General features: G+C 41.1%; 1 protein-coding gene across 2 annotated transcripts in view; it reads left to right on the top strand.

Annotated features, from left to right (window-relative positions):
• LOC117485672 (receptor tyrosine-protein kinase erbB-4-like) overlaps positions 1-20,727 on the top strand; it is a 304,065-nt gene that overhangs the window by 180,180 nt on the left and 103,158 nt on the right. For both annotated transcript variants that reach the window (XM_034134304.1, XM_034134302.1), the window contains exon 3: positions 531-717. In XM_034134304.1, coding sequence (XP_033990195.1) covers positions 531-717 — 187 coding nt within the window. The remainder of the gene's footprint in view (positions 1-530; positions 718-20,727) is intronic.

Below are 20,727 nucleotides of genomic sequence, written 5' to 3'. Positions count from 1 at the left end.
AGAGAATTCTAGATATCTGCAAGGTAGACTGACACATAATTACCAAGAAGAGCTTATATTAAGTGCATTTAAACTTTTGTTCACTCCCACTTACAGATTCCAGACCTGAACTTTGAAAGTGCATCATTTTCAACAGCCTATAATCAGCAGAACACATTAGAATAGTTTAAAATAGCTCAAATCAGAGAGACTCAGTCGAGTATTCTCTTTGAAATAAATTATTACAAGTGTAAAACAAGAGCAATGTAGATGTAAAAAAATATTGGATGAAGTAGACACTAAAGCTCTTGATCATGTTGCCAAACATGTTACCAAATGGAAAGCTAACCAAATATAGCATCATGCACTTGTTGTGCATTGTTGGCTGAAAGCACCCTGAGACTCATACACTGGGAAACTTGAAAATAGCTGCTCAAAGCTAGCAGGCACTACAGTTTTATAAAATACCTCTTAGCCATGTACTAGATTGAAACCATTATGCACGGTTAAATCCCTCACTAACTCAAACCCCTCTGTCACTCTGTCCACAGTCTATCCGAGAAGTGACAGGCTATGTGTTAGTGGCCCTGAACCAGTTTGACTACCTGCCGTTGGAGAACTTGAGGATCATCCGAGGGAACAAGCTGTATGAGGACCGCTACTCCCTCGCAATCTTCCTCAACTACAGACGTGATGGAAACTTCGGATTACGCCAGTTGGGTCTGAAGAACCTCACAGGCGAGTTATTCAATAATTCTATGCCTGTTTGTGTCTGTGTTGCGTGTTGTGAGAATTTGACTGGCTTTTATAAAAAGTTGTGGCCTGTAAGCTAATGATGGTGCAACTTTACTTTGAATGCAATTATTATTATTTGTAAAGCTTGTTTTTATATGAGATCAAATATTTAACATTCTTTATTTCCATGTCTCCTGGAGTTTGTGTTCATGTTTACCCTATCATTCAGAACCTGCTGGGCCCTCCTTACAGGCTACGACAGCTAATGATGAGATGCTTTTACTCCTAAGGCTAAAATCAGATGCTCATTACTGACCAAGGTTCTGTTTTTACTCTGAAGCACACTGGGTAAAGCAATCTTCTCCAAAACGTGTATATAATGTTATTGTTTATAATGGATGAGTCAGAAGCAGTCTTTGCAAATGGAGGCCATCCACTCATCAGTGTGGTCGAGTGGAAGCAGACAAGTATTTTGAAAGCTTTTTTGGGGGGGATTGGAATGCTTCACAGACTCTCACCTAACATTTATTATTCACTTCTCTCACTACCGTGTTTCAAATTGCAATCCTTGGAGTTAAGGATTTTAAAAAGTTCTTACGGCTGAAATCGTCTGTGATCAGATCCTGCTTGTTTGGGTGCTAGTTAATCAGAAGTTGCCTAGAAATAGTTTATCTACTCTCTGCTTTATAAACTATGCTGACTAGCAAAATATATTAATATCGTTTCACACTGATCTAACATTAAGTTGGTAAAGATGTCCCATCTTTTCCCAAAACACTATCGGAAAGTACATTGTGCAATTAATACATTTGCCAATGTGCCGGCAGTTGTTTATTGGCTTCTATCACCTTCAAGCAAGGAAATATGCAGATAGTATGTCTCTTCTTCTTCTCCCAATAACCCGACTGGTGCTGTTATCACAATTAACCCTCTCACACTAAGGGATATGATGCTGACTTGTGATGCTGTGAAAAGATGTTATCTCCTCCGTTGTTTCCAACCATTGCCTATCACTGGAAACAAAGTGTCTGTCGTCTGATTTACAACCCTCTCTGCATTCGACCCCAGCCTGTTTCCTCAGAAGTTGGAGCGACAGTGAATGTGATTGCTGATAGATAGCGTACTAAGTAAGAAAACGTTGTGTGGGAGGCTCTGTCTTTCTCTGAACAATAGATCCTTGTTCTGCTAGGTTTTCTGCAGGCACACTGACCTTGAGGTCAGCAAGAAATGAAGCTCTTGACTTGCAAAAAGACGTAGAATATTCTCCAATGCAGGGCTAAGTGGGGCATGCTGGGGCTAGCTCATCATGTGTGTAACACAAGAGCAGAGGTGTTATTCACTAAGTTCCAACCACACAGATATTCTGAGTGACTGAAAATGGAGAAAGAATCAATCAGCTAAATAACACTAAGTAGAAAATAAGTCCTGGGGCCTCATTTATAAACGGTGCGTATGCACAAAAGATGGCGTACGCCAGTTTCTACGCACTGTTTGCGATTTATAAAAAACTAACTTGACGGGAAAATGTGCGGTCCTCCACGCAAACTCTGACCCATGCGTACGCACTAAGCACAAAAGGAAGGTTAGGTTAGGCTATGTGTATTGTTTTTGTCATTAACCTTTTTCGGACCACTTATTTATTTATTTTGGTGACGATCCGACCTCCATGCTGCTACTCTGGTTCAAACTGCATCCACCAAACAATATGATTTATCTCGACCTCCCCAAACTAACCAAAATCTGACACGGTGTGAGATGTCTTTTTTAGCTGTTCTGTCGTCATTTCCTGCGATCTTCTTCATGCAGTCAGTCAAAATGAATGAATGAATGGGCGTTTCTTTGACCATTTATAGGCAAATATGGGCGTTACGTGAAGCCCGCGAAAGCTGCGCCGCATTTCGAGTTGATTGTGATTTATAAAGGGAAACCGGCGTAGGATGTGCCGTACGCAAGTCCTGTGCCGGTACGCAGTCTTTTATGAATCGGAAAGTGTCGGTGCGTATTTATTTGCTTTGTCCTACGTAAGCAACCTTCCCACGCCAATCCTACGCAAGGCTTTATAAATGAGGCCCCTGGTCAGTTGTGTTAAGTCCAACTGTTCCAACACTGTTATGGTTTCTTCCCTTTTTTCACTTCAGTGCTATCATAACATGAATTATTTTGCTTATTATCTTTTACACATAGGACTGCATGAAAAATTTGTTTTGAATGATTTATTAGGTGGCTCCACAAAGTGCCATGCATGTCCTCGTTGATGAAGAATGTCAGTAAAATGTGCTTTGAAATGAGTTTCGCTGCTCATTTCTTTGTGGGGATGGGCTCCCAGAGCAAGCAGATTGGCCTGGTGGCACACAGTAGAATTAAGTTTTTCACCCCATGATGCTGTGGAAGTAATATTGCATAAATGCATTAATAAATAATATAAGCCTTATTGCAAGTAGGTCAAGGAGACACTGAGGCAACATGAGAAAGACAATGTCCTTGCACTGGAATGTAAAAGTGCTCTCTGTAGTGAGAGATCACGATTCATTCAGAAAGTAGACTTTATTTCGACTTTTGAGGGAGACACATAGCACTGAGCGTGTGTCTCTGCTGCTTCCAAACCCTCTGTTTAAATAATTCAATTGTCTCTCATTGTTCTCCTCATCTGTTCCTTCCTGGTGATCCCCCAGAGCTATCCACGACTGTACTATATGTGCAAAAACAGTGTGTGCTTGTGCTAATGTTCCAACTTGAATTCTCTCTTGCATGTTGCGCCATACTTAGGGAATTACGTTGGTCCAGCACCACTAGCAGTTGTTTGCCAAGCTGGTCCTCTTCATTGTGGTGCCAAGATAAAGCCAGTGCTAAGGGAGCCAGGGCTGGACTGTGTGAGAAGCTGCTGTTTGATGTGCTATCCATGGCCTCGAGCCATGAAGTGAAGGGGGAAGTTATGCACAACAGCCATGGCCTGAATCTGCTCCACTTGATCAATCTGATTGTTTGAGTTTCACCCTGTTTTTTTTTATCCTGTTAACAGGTAGAATAGTGCAAACTTAATATTTTAATGCAAAACATTTCTGATGACACATTGGTCTTGTTCTTGGAGGATCCTCTCAATTAATTTCTCACGACATACCAACCAGAAGTCTAAAATGCTACCCTTGGTTCCTAAAAGCTTAGATTCTACCTTGGACCCAGATCAGGTTGAACTTATATAAAGTATAATTGTTACTAGATGCTTTTACCTGGCTACCTGTCTCTAATTCCTAAATGGATCAAAGCCATTTTGCTATCTGCCTTGGCTTCATCATCATTGATATGATGTGTTCCATTTTTAGGCTTTGGCTTCTCATTGGTTGTTGTCATCATGCTGCTATTCCAGCATAATGTTTTCTCTATATGTTTGGGTTTATTAGTTGCAACTTCATTTTTGATAATGTGCATCTTAAGTTACAAAAGATTATCCAGAATCCTTCCCAAATGATTGGACCAGTAACAGACCTTAAATACCAACGTATCTATTTATAACAGGAAACATTTCTTGAAGGGACTGTCATATTACTGCACAGTTGCACCTGACAGTTGAAGAAGCTCTGTTTGCTGCTGAGGTATAATATTTAAGTATGTCAGCTTGAACCATCAGGATAGATCCACTACTGTACATCAAGCAGTACATCAAAACTCTTCCCTTTAGTGAGGCCAAGGCTGGCTGTCTCATTCATTACAAGGCCTTTGATGTTCCTGTCATATAGGTCCACTGTTTCTTTGCCAGCAGCTCCCAGGATACGTGTAAAATGATCGATATAATCCATAAGGAACATATATAAATGATACAAAATATTAACTACAAAAGGGGCTAATCGAGGGAAGGCTCAGTAAGCGACCCCTTCAGTGCTGAAGCCCACCCGTATTTCTACTTGGGTTGAAATTGCCTTAGGAGGAAATCAATTTGTCGCTAGTGTATTGTAGCATTGCACTTATTGATTTTTCTGGTGCACTCTCTGCGAGCTGTGAATGGACTCTCTGGATTTGAGGGGACTGCAGGATGGAGTGTAGGAGGTCTAAGTCTGAGCAGGGATAGGACTTCCTTCGATGCACCTTTCAATCAAGCTTAGCTAAGTTATCCTCATGAATATGAAATATAAGACAGAGTTAAGCTTGGAGAAGTTGAGGGATGGTGTGTGTGCACAGGGGTGTGTCACAGTGAATAAGAAATGTAAGACCCTTGGCTTGTGTGTGAAAAGTTTAGTTTAGTTGTTTGTTTGTTTGATATGACTTTGTGAGAAAGACATTTATGTATAAAAAGTGACATTGTGAGGACTTACCTCCTATCCTAAGACAAAAGCTGGTATGTGATCACTGCAAAACATAAGCTTTGACTATTTTTTTTTGTTACCTTTTCTCCCCATAGCCAAGCGAGATAAAGGTTAAACAGAGCGGTCTCCTGACATTTTCAAAGTTCCTAATCTGTATTTTGATGCCTGCTGACCCGCAGTGTCTTGCTTCCTGCTTAGGCAAACATTTTCAGCACTTCCGTCTGGATTCACATGAACCCCGGGCAGCTTCTGTGCTTTCACATGGTAATTACAGGCTGCTTCCCTGGCAAAATAATAACAGCCTCAATAAGGAGCACAACACAGATGAGCTTTCAGAGTTATCGCATTTTACTGCGACCCACCCCCCCTTCCCCACCTCTTCCCTTCCCTCATCTTATCCAGTATCGTTTAATTTTTTTTTCAGTTTTGTTTTGTGTTGTTGATTCATTTTCCTAACCACCCAACGCCTGCACTGCGTCTGTCCAAAATGAAGCATCCAATCTGAGGCCCCATCTGCTGAATGATCCTCTCTCGTTGCATGCATGTACACAAGCCTGTGTTTTACGCCAAGGCGTTATCCACTCCTTCATGGCCCATCTGCTCTCTCTTTATCCACCCTGTTTTCTGTCTTCCTTCAATCGCTTTATCCCTCTTTCCTTGGCTCTGTGACTCTCATCATATATTAGTTGGCTGTCTTGATTTGTCACATTGATGCCTTTAACACAAATGCATGCAATGTAATTTTGTACCATGTTCCACTGTATGCAGCACCTGTTTGAGCACAGTCCTATTGTGTTCTTCAAAGCCCACTGAAATAGTTTGATAGGAAAAACTCAGTGAGTGAAAGCCATAACCTGCTGAACATGTCTTGTTCATTGCACAAGGAAGGCAGAGAAAGGACGAGATGGGTTAGAGTAAGTTGAAGCGGACTTTTTGGCTCAGTGTGGTTTCCCCAGACAACGGACTGCTGAGAGGGAAACATACAATTGCTGCCTTCTTCTGATCCCTGAGACTTCCATTCACCCTCTAACTACTAACAGAAGAAAGAGCAATTCAGCCACAGGAGGCAGGCAAGATTGGTTCAGTGCACGTCACCAGAATTTAGTTGAGCCTCTTGCCTGGCAGCCCACAGACCTTAGGTCTCCTTCAATTGTGTGTCTAATTGATTACTTCCCATGCAATTACTCTTGTGTCACACTCAATATTTCACCATTCCTGAGAGAGGCAAGAGGGACTTTCTTTTTGAAGGACGACATTCACATTGTCACATTTGTACGCCCCTAATGTGGTTTGTGAGAAGGCACATGTTAAATTGAAGTCCGTAACGGGCCATCAGTGTTGTTTGGTGCTAATTGATTGCCCTGTAGTACCACTGTGTGACAGAGATAGTTAAACTATTAAGGCCCTGACACACCAAACTGGCCAAAAAGTTGCAATGGAACACACCGCAAAGACTTCAGCCGACGGCCAAGTAGCACGTACATGCGCATGCATGAGTGGCAATAACTCTCCTTACCAGCAAGCGGCGGAGTGTGTATTCTTAATTCAAAAGAGGCAACCGGAAGACAGACTGCGTGATATATACAAACAACAAATAGCGTGCGTTCCATTTTCACTTTCGTCCATCACAGACTGTTTCACAGACTGTTTCACTGTTTATTCGAACTTATAATCGAAAACATGTTTAGTGCGGTACTGGAGAATGAAAAATAATAGCCGTCTGTGTGTGCCTTCTTCACTTCCGTTTCGCTTCTCATGCACTGATTCGCTAAGCTGAACAGCCGATCAGAGTGATTTCTTTTGCCGACAGCCTCCCGACATGTTGAATCGGGAGAGGAAGGTGTCGGCACGCCCGAAAAGACACGACGGAGCTGGACACACCAATCTGAGTAGGGCGTCAGGATGCTCATCGACGGCCAGACATCTATCGACTGCCGAAATCGGCCCTGTGTGTCCAGGCCTTTAGAGACAATGGTTGGGTTTTTATGTCAGGCGAACAAAGTGGCAGTGGTTGTTTTTGCAGTTTTGTTAATGTCCGTTAGTTGTGCAAAGGCAAACATGCCAGGATAATACTAAATCCATACACTTCCTGTTAAAATCAAGGTATCTTTGGCTATGCCGATCATGCCTGTGACTTTTCCACGTCACAAGATTTGATCCACTATTTCCATACAACACTTTCTTTTGTAGATGTAAAAGGTATCCTGGACACTTCAATTAATAATGTTGTGCTCCAGGGCCATCCATGTATGTCCCTAACAGCATTGCTTTAAGTGTGGCGTGTTGTTTCTGGGCTTTATGAAATATTAATGGACAACATATGCTTTGAGAGTATAGAAATGATAAAACAAAATATACCTTTGCCATATGTGTGTGTGCATGCGTGCATGCTTGCGTGTTCGTTGCATATAATAAATTACTGGACTAAACTTTTTGCTCAAAATTCCCTTGTGTCAAACATGCTCCCTTTTCCCTTATACAAAAAGTATAAGGGAAAAGGGAGCAAGTCTTATTAAACACCCACTATAACACAACTTTATTTCTACTGCATTGTCTTCTTAAACTCGGTCAGATAGCCCCTGAACCATTCAGCCGACTGTAAGAGCAGTTTGACTAAAAGTTAAAAGTCCTCATTAAAACACAAATAAAAACAGGTATGAGAAAAAAAACTGAAAATATGTATTAACAAGTAGCATTTGGCAAAGGGAAAGGCAGATTGATAATCATCAAATATCTGAATGTTGCTTATACTATTATGGTTGTCTAAATCGGTCCTTGGATGGACTCCCATGGCAACCCTGGTCACCTATTTTCATCATCGATGGAATAACATCTTCACCCTTTAGCTCCAATCACCACCTCCTACCATAACCAATACTAATTGATGTTGTATAATTAATGCAATATTTGTCTTACTACATCTTTGCTTCAATATAGTTGAAATAATGCAACAATGAATACTAGCACAAAGAACATCTCACCCCTATAGACAGAAACATCTAGAAATCTAGACCTGATCCTGACGACCCTTAGATTCAGTTCAGCTTCACGGTCACCAACTCTGATCTTCCAAATTGTAGACATTTCAAATGCTTGTGAAGGACACAGCTTTGAGGCGTTACTTCTTTCTATTCTGAGCACCATGTATATGTTTATGCATGCAAGCATACTAGTGTGTGAATTCATCAGTACAGCAGTGCCTAAATGTGTTGTATGTGCCGGTTTCTGATAAATAATGTACATTGCCTTAGCCCGCAATTGCATTATGGACCAACCTAGAAGGACTTTAACTATCCTCACTGATTACAAATATAGTCCACACCAAGCCTCCATCTCTGCCTCACCTTTCATCAGCTTGAGAAATATCCAGTCTTGCCTAAAGTTGACTACATTGGCCTTTATTACCAATTTGCCTTCCGAACTGAGCTTCTGCGGCCCGCTGGAAGGGAGAGTCGACTTTCACCTCATTAAAAGTTAAAGTAGGCGTGGAAGGAATTTTAATGCCAATTAATTATCAAAACACAGTCCTCTTCCCTCTTACTCCAACATTGCCATCCCCCCGGGCTATGGCTTAGATCAGGCTAAGATCTGCCATGATTTCGATGTAAAACTGGCTCAGAGACCAATAGGACGCTGATCACTTAGTAAATATCTCTTCTGAATTCTACACTGTTGTTTCATCACGAGACAAGAGACAGAATGAGTGTTATGTCTGATTAAGTGTGTGTGCTGGGGATTAATATGCCCTATATGTTACGTAACGTGTTCTCAGCAACTTCAACTGTGCAAAGTTTAAACTAGACACTATGTTCAAATGGTTGCTCAAATTATATATGATCAAATGTCCAAGTTAAATATCACTATATGTTTTGTTCTCGTGTTCTCTTTGCAGTAAAACAACAGTATGACTCTTCTCAGTGACTTCACCTGTCATTTCAAAACTGTGCATAGTATTAATACTTGGTAACTTTCTATCTTTGACTGAACACTGCTGTGTCACACTATACGTAACATGCATACAGCCAAAGTTAAACAAAACAAAAGAAGGGCTTCACCCTTTTCTGATTGATGTTCCTGTTCTTTTGGACTTTCTATTTATTATTCCATGTTTTAAAAAGTGTGCCAAAGATCTGCTTGCAGATTTAAAACAAACGCTGGGATTGTCATGTTCAGTTACTACCACTGACTGGCTGTCAGTGCATGGCTGTGCAGCCTTGACATGCGGCTCTGACTTTTTTTCTGAAGGCCAGTCTGTGTTTCAGACAGGTCTTTGATGTCAGAGGCGCTCAGTGCTCATCTCAGAGGAGGACCAAAATGAGATGGGAAATAAAATAAAATAGGAGCTGACTGACAGCTCAGTGGGTCTCAAAAGCCACTGAGGAAAATGTCACTTTCTATCAACTTAGTTATGAGGCCTAAATGGACACCTGTGTGGACTCAAGGTGATAAAAGATGTTCACTGTTAAGTCATGAGGTGTTTAACATTCATATAAAAAAGTTCTGAAATCAGGGTTAGGCGGTTGGTGTGTTTTTAAACTTAGTTCTTGTAGTTTTAATTTGTAATCATTTGTACCATCCATTTTCCACATGACACTTTGTATAATGTGTTTACAAAGATGATAGGATTTGGGTCTGAGATAGCAGTTTATCTGTGGATCATATGTTATATACTGACAAGATATACAGACCATATTTAAACAGTGGGATAAAATGGCTGATATTTCTAGCTATATAATTCCCAATTTAAATTGTTGTCATTTAGACTTGCTTTTCACAAGTTTAAGAGAAACCTGGCTCCCAGAAACAATTTAGTAACCTTTTTTCAACGCCGACACACACATGAACACACAGATTACCCATAACGATACAACCCCTCCTTTTTCTCCCCTGGCATCTTAATAATTAATATGCATATTTCTTGCCTCTTATGCCGAAGCCTTGGGTAAGTGAAACAGCTATTGATGGGGGCAGCGATGGGTAATGGGACATGAACAGGATTTTCCTGTTCATCTCAGGTCCGTACAGAGATATGGTGGGTGTTAGTACATGCAACACCAGACATGACTTTAACAAATAAAACATTTTTAAAAGCGTGTCCAGACCTTTCTCTATGGTATATTTATTTTTTGTGATGCGGGTGCGTGTGGCGCATTGGTTTAGTGCGTTCGTGATCGGATCAGGGGGATCAGGGGATCACAGGGTCAAACCCCACTGCAGTCAGCATGTCGTTGTGTCCCTGGGCAAGACACTTCACCCCAAATTGCTCCTGTGGGGATTGCCCACAGTATTGAGTATAAGTATGTAAGTCGCTTTGGATAAAAGCGTCTAACAAGTAACGTGTAATGTAATGTAATGCTAAAAATATCTTGCTTCCATATATGGCATTTTTCTGAAGCGCCATCACATCTACCAGGTGCGTCTTTGATAATGTCATATTCAGTTTTTTATTATTGTGTGTTATTGCAACAACCAGGCTGGGAGGCACATTTTATTGCCCATACACAGAGGTCAGCTTGGTCACGGGTGTGGTCTCAAAGCATCTGCTCAGTTTTTCCTGAGACAATGTAATGTCGGCTGACATCACACAATGGGTGGGCAGTCTTACCTTCAGGACAGAGAAACAAATACAAATAGCAGGATTCTTAAGTAATGTTTTTAATTACTAAAACACTTTTGCCAACATCACACTCTGTTTACCAGAACTGAGAGAGATAAAGAGAGCACACATTTGAAAGAAGGTAACATGTAATCAGAGATGGGGTCGTTACTAAAAAAAGGTAATATATTACATATTACATATTACTTTAAAAAAAAGTAATATATTACACTACTTCGTTACTCTCTACATAAAGTAACTCGTTACTTTACTCGTTACTTTACTCGTTACTTTACTCGTTACTTTACTCGTTACTTTACTCGTTACTTTACTCGCAGGGCCGGCCCGCCCCTCCCTACAGGCAGATCACGCAGACTGCTAAAGTTTCAAATGTTCTCTTTAGTTCAGTTTCCATTGTCGCATAAGACTGATCCAGATAGCTCTGACCATGGCTGTCCTCTGTCTCCTGCTATCTGTATTTTGCGCAGTATATCTCTGAACGATGCGATGGTGATTCCACTGTGCAAATGGGCAACATTACCTCTACTATGAAGGATGCTACAAGCCTGTCCATCTCTGCTTCGGCGGTGGCGCACTCACAACATCCTCACTCTGGGTTCGGGGGTCCTTAGCTATTAGCTTCACCTTAGCATGTGTTCTTTGCAGGTGTTTGTTGAGGTTTGACGTGGTGTTTGCAGCAGTGTATAACAGCTTCTGGCCTGGACAGTTTGCACCTCACCGTCACATTCCTGTCTATTCTTCGGACGAACTCAAAATAATGGGCATACCTCCACCCCTCGAACGTTATCGCTGACTCTGCCATGTTTATGCAGCACTGCACGCGGAGATGTGGACGCGCAAGTCGCGCAGATTACGTACATAGAAACCTGCGGCGGAAACCCCTCTTGTCTGTCAGTGTGATTATGACTGATTTTATAAAAGTAACGAAGTAACGCGTGTCGGGGCAATGTTAGTAACTGTAGTGTGATTACTGAATTATAAAAGTAACGAGTTACTTTTGTCGGTAACGGAGTAGTGTAACTCGTTACTTTGTAACGCGTTATACCCAACTCTGCATGTAATGGCAGTGATTGAAAAGAACCTCCATGATGTTGAAACCGGCTTACACCATTATTTTAATCATCCATGATGTTAAATATTAGCAGGAACTTTGTATTGAAGTTCTCTGTATCTTTAGTGATAGTAGACCATTGGCAAATATTTCATAGCTTGGTTCATTGGTAGTCTCATTGTTTTAACTGGAGCGTGATTATACACCCAGTGCAGTAATAACGTAACAGGCTGTAACAAAGTAACAAAGCTGCTATTTACCTTTTAGCAGGCAATACATCTGTTGATGCTAATAAAATAATGCTGGTTGCCATTGTAAGACATTTAACCTGTGTCAAAACATTTTTCTTTTAAGATACATGGGAGGCTGTGGCGCAGTGGAGTAGTGTGTTGGTGTTCGGATCAGGGGAGCACAGGTTCAAACCCCACTGCAGTCAGCATGTCATTGTGTCCCTGGGCAAGACACTTCACCCCAAATTGCTCCTGTGGGGATTGCCTACAGTATTGAGTATGTAAGTCGCTTTGGATAAAAGTGTCTAACGTAACATGTAATGTAATGTATTACATGGCACATCAAAGGCCAAGCAATATACATACATATTACCCTATCATTACATATAAATAAAGCTACTATTGGATTACTTTCTGCTGCCTTTCTTATGTATTTACCACAGTAGTATGATCCAGAACCAGCATATGTGCATTGAAAAGAAGACAAATGGTGTCAATCATAACAGTGGGCACCTCAGCTGCTATCAGTCCTTTCTTAAATTGTTCCGTAGTCCAAAATAATCCATCAAACTCTACAGTTGTGTGTGACATCTTGGAGTGGCACAGCTTAACAACTTTGCCATCGTGTTTGATTAGTGGCTCATAACAAGTACCACTAATTGTGTGACATCAATGCTGACCCTCTAAACCCTGACACACTTATCGGACTAAATTACATCATCACTGTGTTACAAAAATAACACATTTAGATGATTATATTATTAACTTGGGCTGGGCCTGGAAAAATAAGGCCACATGACGTGTTGTTGCCTTAGCAAATAATGCACTGATTGAAGCCAACTTCCTCGGTGGTAAACCAACATACTTGGTATGCTTGTGGTAAGATACTGTAGGCTCTTTCTGCTCTTGGTTTTCCTTCTTTACTTCTCCTTCTCTCAGACCCTGTTTTGTTTTGCACATTCCAGAGAGCGTGGCTCATTCAAATTCAGCTGGCAGCCTGATCACACATCAGCCTTGATAAGCTAAGTGGCCCTCAGCAGCAGCAATTGAAGGTCCTTTTAGTCTTTTTTTAAATCACTCACTTGTTTGTCCCCTTGTTAATCTGTTTTGTTTTACTTCTTTGTCTCTCTCCTCAGCTGTTTTCATGGTTTTGTTTTTCTTGCTTGCAGATTTGTCTTATCTCAAGGTATTGTAATATGATTTTCTCCTCCTCCTCCGCCCTACCCATAAAGCTCAGATTACCAAGGCTTTATCACAGTTTAAGTTGAAAAAGAGCAAAGATACCCAGCCCCCCTCCTTCCATAAACATTCTGTCATGATTTTATGTTTTCCTCTTCTCATCTTTAAGCAGATGCTTTGCCTTGCTCGGGTATAATTCCATAATCCCCAAATCTCAGCCATTTTTCATAAAGACTCATAGGAAACAATTGCGTGAGGGATGGGCCAAATGTAATCAGCAGCCTGTGAATGCAATTATCTTGGCGGATAAGAGGCGTATGTTTGGGGGATGGGGGCCATGGCCGACGCCCCCATGCCATCTACTATACCTCAGCAAATACCTCAACAGCATTTCTCCTCCCGAGTAACACAAAGGATAAAAAGGACACATGTTATTTCGTAGATTAGAACAATGTATCAATTGTAAAGATTGAATATGAGCATAAAATGGTTTTCTTTCTGAAGTCATAAAACAATCACACCCAGTCATATTTAAGATAGTAATACTTGTATGCTCAATGTCTAGTTCTTTTTTAATCTAACATCATTTTTATACCAATATCATATGTAATGCATGAAGGCAGTTATGTTCTCTTCTGTCTCCTCAAAGACCGCAATTTTTCACATTTGACTTGTTAGATGCTTTTTTCCAAAGCGACTTACATACTCAATACTGTGGACAATCCCCACAGGAGCAATTTGGGGTGAAGTGTCTTTCCCAGGGACACAACTACATGCTGACTGCAGTGGGGTTTGAACCGTGCTCCCCTGATCCGAACACCAACGCACTAATCCTCTGCGCCACAGCCTCCCTTAGGCTCTTCCTTATGTTGCTATTGTTTTATCCACAGCTCTTGCCTCTTGAAAACGATTTATGTTTTCTCCATTACGGTATTTTTCTTTTTTCCTCCCTTTGTCACTTATTTTAGCCTACCTTTTATATGAGATTTTCCGACTTGTTTTTCACCCAAACACTGAAAAGCCAGATTTAGGTTTAAAGGAAATAACAGGCATTGGTGAGACTAATGGTTTCAAATTCAGTTATTTTTGCGTTTGGATAAAAGAGATTGTAAATTATCCACAGAAATTGCAAAGTGTGAGCCTCCTGCTGCACACGTGATGCTGTGCACTGCCACAGCCACTCAGCCATGAATGTCATTCACCATGTTAAAAATTAAATGTGCATTTAATGTGGGAGACCTGAGTGTCTTCACATACATATGCAGACACACAGGAAGACACATACTGTACATACTGAACATATGTACTCTTAAAGAAATAAAAAAATCATTAATTCAATGGATGTGTTTTTCTCTCCATTCAATCTTCAATATCTGTCATTTTCTTCCATTATAATGCTTCTCTTTCCATAAACCTTTGAGAGTTCATTTTTGTTCCAATTTGATACACACACACACACACACACACACACACACACACACACACAGCCAACCAGCCCACGCTGCTGCTCTTGACCGCAGTGTGAGAGACAGTCAAATCCCAGCGCTGCCATCTCTCTTGTGAACCTCTCGCAAAGTATGTAGTCAAATGAATGCAGTTGTTCTTTTCAGGTCAATAGTTAAACACATAAAAGTGCAATTACATTGGTACCACCATTTCGCTTGGGGACTGCGTAGATATGTTAAAGTTGCATGCCATTTGTGTGGGAGGGGCTCCATCCATTGACCTTAAAGGTCCCATGTCATGGGCATTTCTACTGATCATAATTCCATTGTTGAGGTCAACTAGAATAGATTTACATTGTTCAATGTTCCAAAATCACATTGGTTTTCTCATACAGCATCTCTGTATAGTATGTGTATTCACTCTCTGTCCTAAACGGCTTGTTGGAGCTCCTGCCCCCCCCCCCCCCCTCCCTATGAGCCCACTGTGCTCTGTGTTTATGTGTTACTCTGGCGTTTGTTAGCAACCAGAAAAGGACACCAGTAATGACAAACAGATGAGAATGCTGCGTGGGGTCTGGGTGCCGTGTTGGCGGGACATTGCGGGGCTCGCTGCTCCGCTCGAGGAGTGTGAGCTGGATTACTGGTGTTGTTTCCTGGTTGCTGCGTGGGGTCTGCGAGACAACGAGACACCGAGGAACTCAGCCTGAGCACACACACACACACGTGAGTGTGTGGCGAACTGTGAGTGGAGATCCACGGAGCCGAGGCTGAGAAAAGATAAGGTGTGTGCCGGCGAAACTCCGCGGAGTAGCGCGGCTGAGAAAAGATAAGGCTGAGTAAGTGTGTGTGTGTGTGAGGAGCTCCACGGATTGGTCCATTTGGACCTGGGTATGGTTACTATACTCGGGAAGAAAAAAATGGAAAAATAAAAATCTCCAACGAGGCGTTCTGGGGCAGCATAGACAGGTATTTTCTGTGTTAGAGTTTTACTCGCTACAGGGTGTACTTTGAGGGTTTGCGACTTTGCAGACCCTTTACATGCATAAAAACCTTCATAACACACAAGGGGACGGGTAATAACCGGAAAAGCATGACATGGGACCTTTAATAGAAATATGAAGTTTGTGAAGCACGCTGCAAGACATTTCGCACTAAAGATCTTGTATTAAGGAATTCATTTATTGGGTATGAAGACACTTCATTTGACTTTTTATTGAATTAGTATGTGTGTAGACGTAGACCTGATTTAAAAATGTGCATTAGTTTCACTGTGTTGAAAAGAGAGCCCTTAAATCAAGTTCAAAGTCAAAGATGACACACCACCGGAAGCTAATGGTTATTCCTAGATCATTCATTTGTATTGGCATGATCTCTCTCTGACAGTAAGAACATACATGAAATATTCAAGTTAATATGGTTGCGCTGGTAAACATTGTATGGCATCCAGGCACTAATATGTAAAATCAACCATCAATTGGTCACTTTTCAAATTACAGCCACTGAAATGTGTGTGGTATTATCAGCAAAATACATCTATGGACAGAGAAGACCACCAAGGGGTTTATATATAGATTGGCTGGGCACTCCACACATTTTAGACCTTAAATTCAGGTCATCGTTCATCAGAGTACTACTCGGCCTTTCAAAACTGTTGGGAAACAGCTGCTGTAGCTCTGGATGTAAAGCTTGACGCATACGTGCATCTACAAGTCATCCATCCCTAAAATGCCTCATTTTGAAGATCATTTTTTAAATGTTCTGTCTCTTGTGGGTCCCTCACCTATAGGCCACGAGAGCTATAACATTTATTGAGTAGTTGTCCTACCACTCAACCTTGTGGAACCCCACAAAATGATTTGTTTTGACATATCATTATCTATTGAGACAACGAACTCTGTCATTAAGATGATAGAAAAATATATATGCATTTGAGTAATCGAGTATCTCCATCCACACGCATGGAACGGAAGATCTAAAAAGAATTGAACAATGCTCTGTCACACACACAAACACAGAGTTCCCTCTTTGTATGCACAGAGTTTCTCATGGTCTGTCTCTTCCTCTCGTACACGTCCATGTACACATGAATATAAAAGGCAAATCCCTGTACTTGTGTGAACTCATTTATCTTGTTCTTGTCTTTTCCCTCAATGCAAATACATACAAATACACACATGCACTTTGCACCTGGATGACGCAAGCATTTCCTTGGCAACAGTGGGGACTGGAGGGCAAGGAAGGAAGTATGAATCTGCAGCAGATGATGGATGTGAGGGGAGATCACCTATTTGTAGAGCAAAGGCAGAGATTTGCTGTCCTGACGTCTCCTGTCTGAAACGGAGCAACTCAGAGCACAGTGATTGACGCAGCACATGCGTGGCAACATGAGCAGCGTCTGGAAACCTGGAAGAAAACTTCTCTTAAAACTCATGGCTGGTTGTTTATGATTTTGTTAGAAGTGGGTGTAGGAGTGCTGAAGAGGATGCAGCCTCTGGAGTGGGACTGCTTCATCAGCCAGATCCATTCACTAATTCATGCATCATATATTCATCCTTTGCAACCATATTTTAGACATGCTTTAGATTTTTTTCTTCTTTCTCATTATATTTTTCTGTAGCCATCATCTATCACGACGCATGAATAGATACACTGATGGATGAGGCTGATAAAAGAGATGTCATTCATTCTCCCATAAGTGACCATCCATCACTCTATGTAATTTATTCTTTATCTATCCAAACAGTATGTACAATTTTTATTTTTCACTCACTCATTCTTTCATCTATACATTTATTGTTGAAATTGAAGTGGTCAAGTTCTCCTTGAATGTTGTTTTCTCTTTTCTCTGCACTCAGTTTTCTGTGAGTGTGCATAACACTCTCATTTTCTGTTTTCGCTATGGAACTACGTATTGATTATCTTATTTTCCTTTTATATCCGTAGTTGGTAAGGGCGCAGCAACATGGCTATTGTGCGCTTCCCAGACATATATATTTAATTCAATTCCACTGACATATTTTTATAATAGCATTCAAAGAAAGCCGGTAAAATACAGCTGACATTCCTACCTACATTGCCACTAATGTTGTAGGGTTTATAATTAGTGTCCTTCGAGTTACAAGGCCACTGATAAAGTCCAATGGTTACTAAATTGATGCTCAAAGCACGTATAGTATTGCGGGCCTCATTACTGCCAACCCTGAGCCAAGCATGTGTATATGTAAATGTATTTTTAACATGTTTCTTTCTGAGAAATGTCTCTATGCGTGCACTCATCCCCTTATTGTGGCAGTTATGCTGGTCTGTCTGTTCAGTGAATCCTAGCAACAACTTCTGCCTTCCACTGCTGCTGGGGTGTACAGCAGGATCTGCGCCCCAGCATTTAGCCTCTTTGACCCAGAATGTATCTTCATCTTCCCGCAGAGTTTCTCCCCTCTGTTCCACTGAGCTGATAGCAGCGCTGAGCCGAGACCAAGTTGAAGCTCTTGGAGTCAATAAGACAGTACAGTGAAGTCCCAGGGTGAAATCCCCAGGCCCGCTGATCGAGGAGAGGAGAAACTCCCCTGTCTTTCTGATTGAATACCTGTCTATCTACTGTAATTGCCTGACTGTTTGAGTTTCTTCCTGAATCTTTTACAGTCATTCTATCTTTTTAACTACTGTTTTGCTGACTGTGTTACTGTTTCCTTTTCAAGCTGGCTGGTTTTTCTGCACGTTATGTGTACAGTGTATTTTGCCGCCTGAAAGGAGTAGAATATCTGTATTCATGTATTTTTTGTTGTGTTCTGATTGCAAAAGTTTGATAATGTAGTCCTCCAACACTAAAGTTATTTTTGTCCTACATTTTTCTTCATTAAACAATCCACACACCACTTATAAATGCACTCTCATAAACTCATTAATATGGCTTTTTTTTCTGATCATTGGTTTGCTATTTGCCTCCCAGTCTTAATCAAAGTCATCCCTACACTGCAATAAAGGGAAAAAAATACCACAACCGGCACTTACCATCAAAATAATTGCCTGCATACATTTGTTCTGCCTCCTTGAATTTTATATTGTTTTAATCCAACGGTCATACATCCTGATATTGAAGATTGCCTTTAGAAGCCATACACTCATTCAGAGACGGCAGGAGTTGCTCTCAGGATGAAGTGAGAGGGGAGGGGGTAGTATGGAGAGACCAGCTTTAGCTACATGAACAAACTAATTAAGATTTTTTCTCTACCCACTAAACAATCAACAACAAAGATTTAACCATTGATCTCCCCCTGGCCACCAACTGAACACCCAGCAAATGTGCATGCCAAGCATTTACTTGTAATGAAAACGAACGCTTGCACAAGTTCTGCATGTTGTGAGTGTTATGCAATATATTTGTGTTAATTATTCAAATATTGGTGACAGAGGCCATGGGAAATGCTGTAACTGTCCTGGGCAAAGCACCAGCAAGGAGCCAATTAAACAGTTTTCCAGCATTTTGAACTTGGTCATGTCACACTGCACTTTAGTGTGTGTACTATAAGTGTGTGTATGTGTGTGCAGATCCAAATGTATAATATGTGCGAGGAAGCATTACAAGATGGTGGAACCCCTTTGGATGGTGTTGAGGGTCACTTGTTGTGACAGTGTTGAACAGAGAGTGGTTTTTTTGCCAGTCTGTTTATACAATGTGTTTGAGAGTGTGAATGCTGCTCCCATCCAGCTGGAATTAGTCAAAACACCTTGTCTCACTTGTTTACCACACATTTAATAATCCTGGCAAGAGTTGGTACCTAAATTCAAATTTTTTGTTTGCGTACCCAGATTAGATTCATGAAAAACGGTGGTTGGATCCACCAATGAGAATAAAGTCGTAACTCAGGTGAAAAGGAAATGTGAAATTATAGCCTTCTTTAATAATTGTCCAGTCGATATATATCAGGTTTGGATCCTTTTAAACTGCCTCTACATGTATCCATGTTACATTTTTCATCATGGTGTCAAAGCTATCAAGCAATAGGCAAGCAATGTGTTTTATTTGAAATGCTGGTCCTGGTGATGCTTTAGCTACGACATGTTCTTTATTCATACATGGTTACAAAAAATGCATATACATTTGAATATGTCTCGGATATGCACCTTAACATGCAGTGCTCCGATTACAGACCCATGAGCCATACAAAGGTGAATACCCAGGAGGAAGTATTTTTATCTTGCTTAACCAGGGTTGATATGTCCTGTTGGCATTTTGTCATAACAACTGCTGTGCCTTTTGTGTTGGTTTGGCTATTGCCTTACTTAGCCAGCAGCATCTTATTGTGCAAACAATTAGAATTTGAGACACGACCTCCTCCTAGCCGAGCTATATCCCTCCTGTGGTGAGAGGTAGGATTAATTTCTTTCCCCAACTCCCACCAAACGTGCAGAAAGATAGAGAAGGAGAGCTGAGGTTGGATGCTTGTGTAGGTAACACCACAACCTATTATCCAAAAATAATCACTAGATCAGGTCTTTGTGGGATGATATTGTATTTGGCTGTTGCAATGTGGTGCTTGCAGGGCGTCCCGTGTATGATTATGTGTCTTGTCAGTTTCAGCCCTGTGTCAGTAATCTGTTTGTAGGGCTTTCTTTCCTGCCTTCCGTCTCTCTGTGGCTTTTTCTCGTCCTTATTCGTCTTTCTTTCTGTTTTTTCCCACTCTTTCTCACATAAAAGTCAGGATTAGGCATTTTCTAAAGTCCTGCATAACAATAATCGGAACCACCCTCCGTATCCAATAATTCAACAGACTGTGTGTGTGTGTGTGTGTGTGTGTGTGTGTGTGTGTGTGTGTGTGTGTGTGTGTGTGTGACAAAATGAATAAAACCACTGCAATCATTGGTTGGACAAGGTGATGCATATTATGATGACAGGACACATGATTCTTTCTCCACCACCTTCATGAAATATAAAATTACAAACTTGTAAGGGCTGCTGTCCCTTCCAGATGGATTTTGTTGTTGTAGTGAGGCATAATTGATCTGTTTCCCAGTGTGGGAATAGAAGGATGCGAAAACAAAAAATGGTAATATGACACAGCTTCGTCCTGCCTGCCTGACCCCTGCAACAACCTTCATTTGTTGTATATGTCTCAAGATAAGCTGTTCCAACCAAAACCCAAATCCTGCTCTTGCCTCAAGTCAAACTGTATTTTCACACTAGGAGAAATGTGAG

This window comes from Trematomus bernacchii, unplaced genomic scaffold (assembly GCF_902827165.1).
Source record: "Trematomus bernacchii unplaced genomic scaffold, fTreBer1.1, whole genome shotgun sequence".
NCBI lineage: Eukaryota > Metazoa > Chordata > Actinopteri > Perciformes > Nototheniidae > Trematomus > Trematomus bernacchii.
Note: the sequence above shows the minus strand (reverse complement) of the source record. Positions and strands in the feature narration are given on the sequence as shown.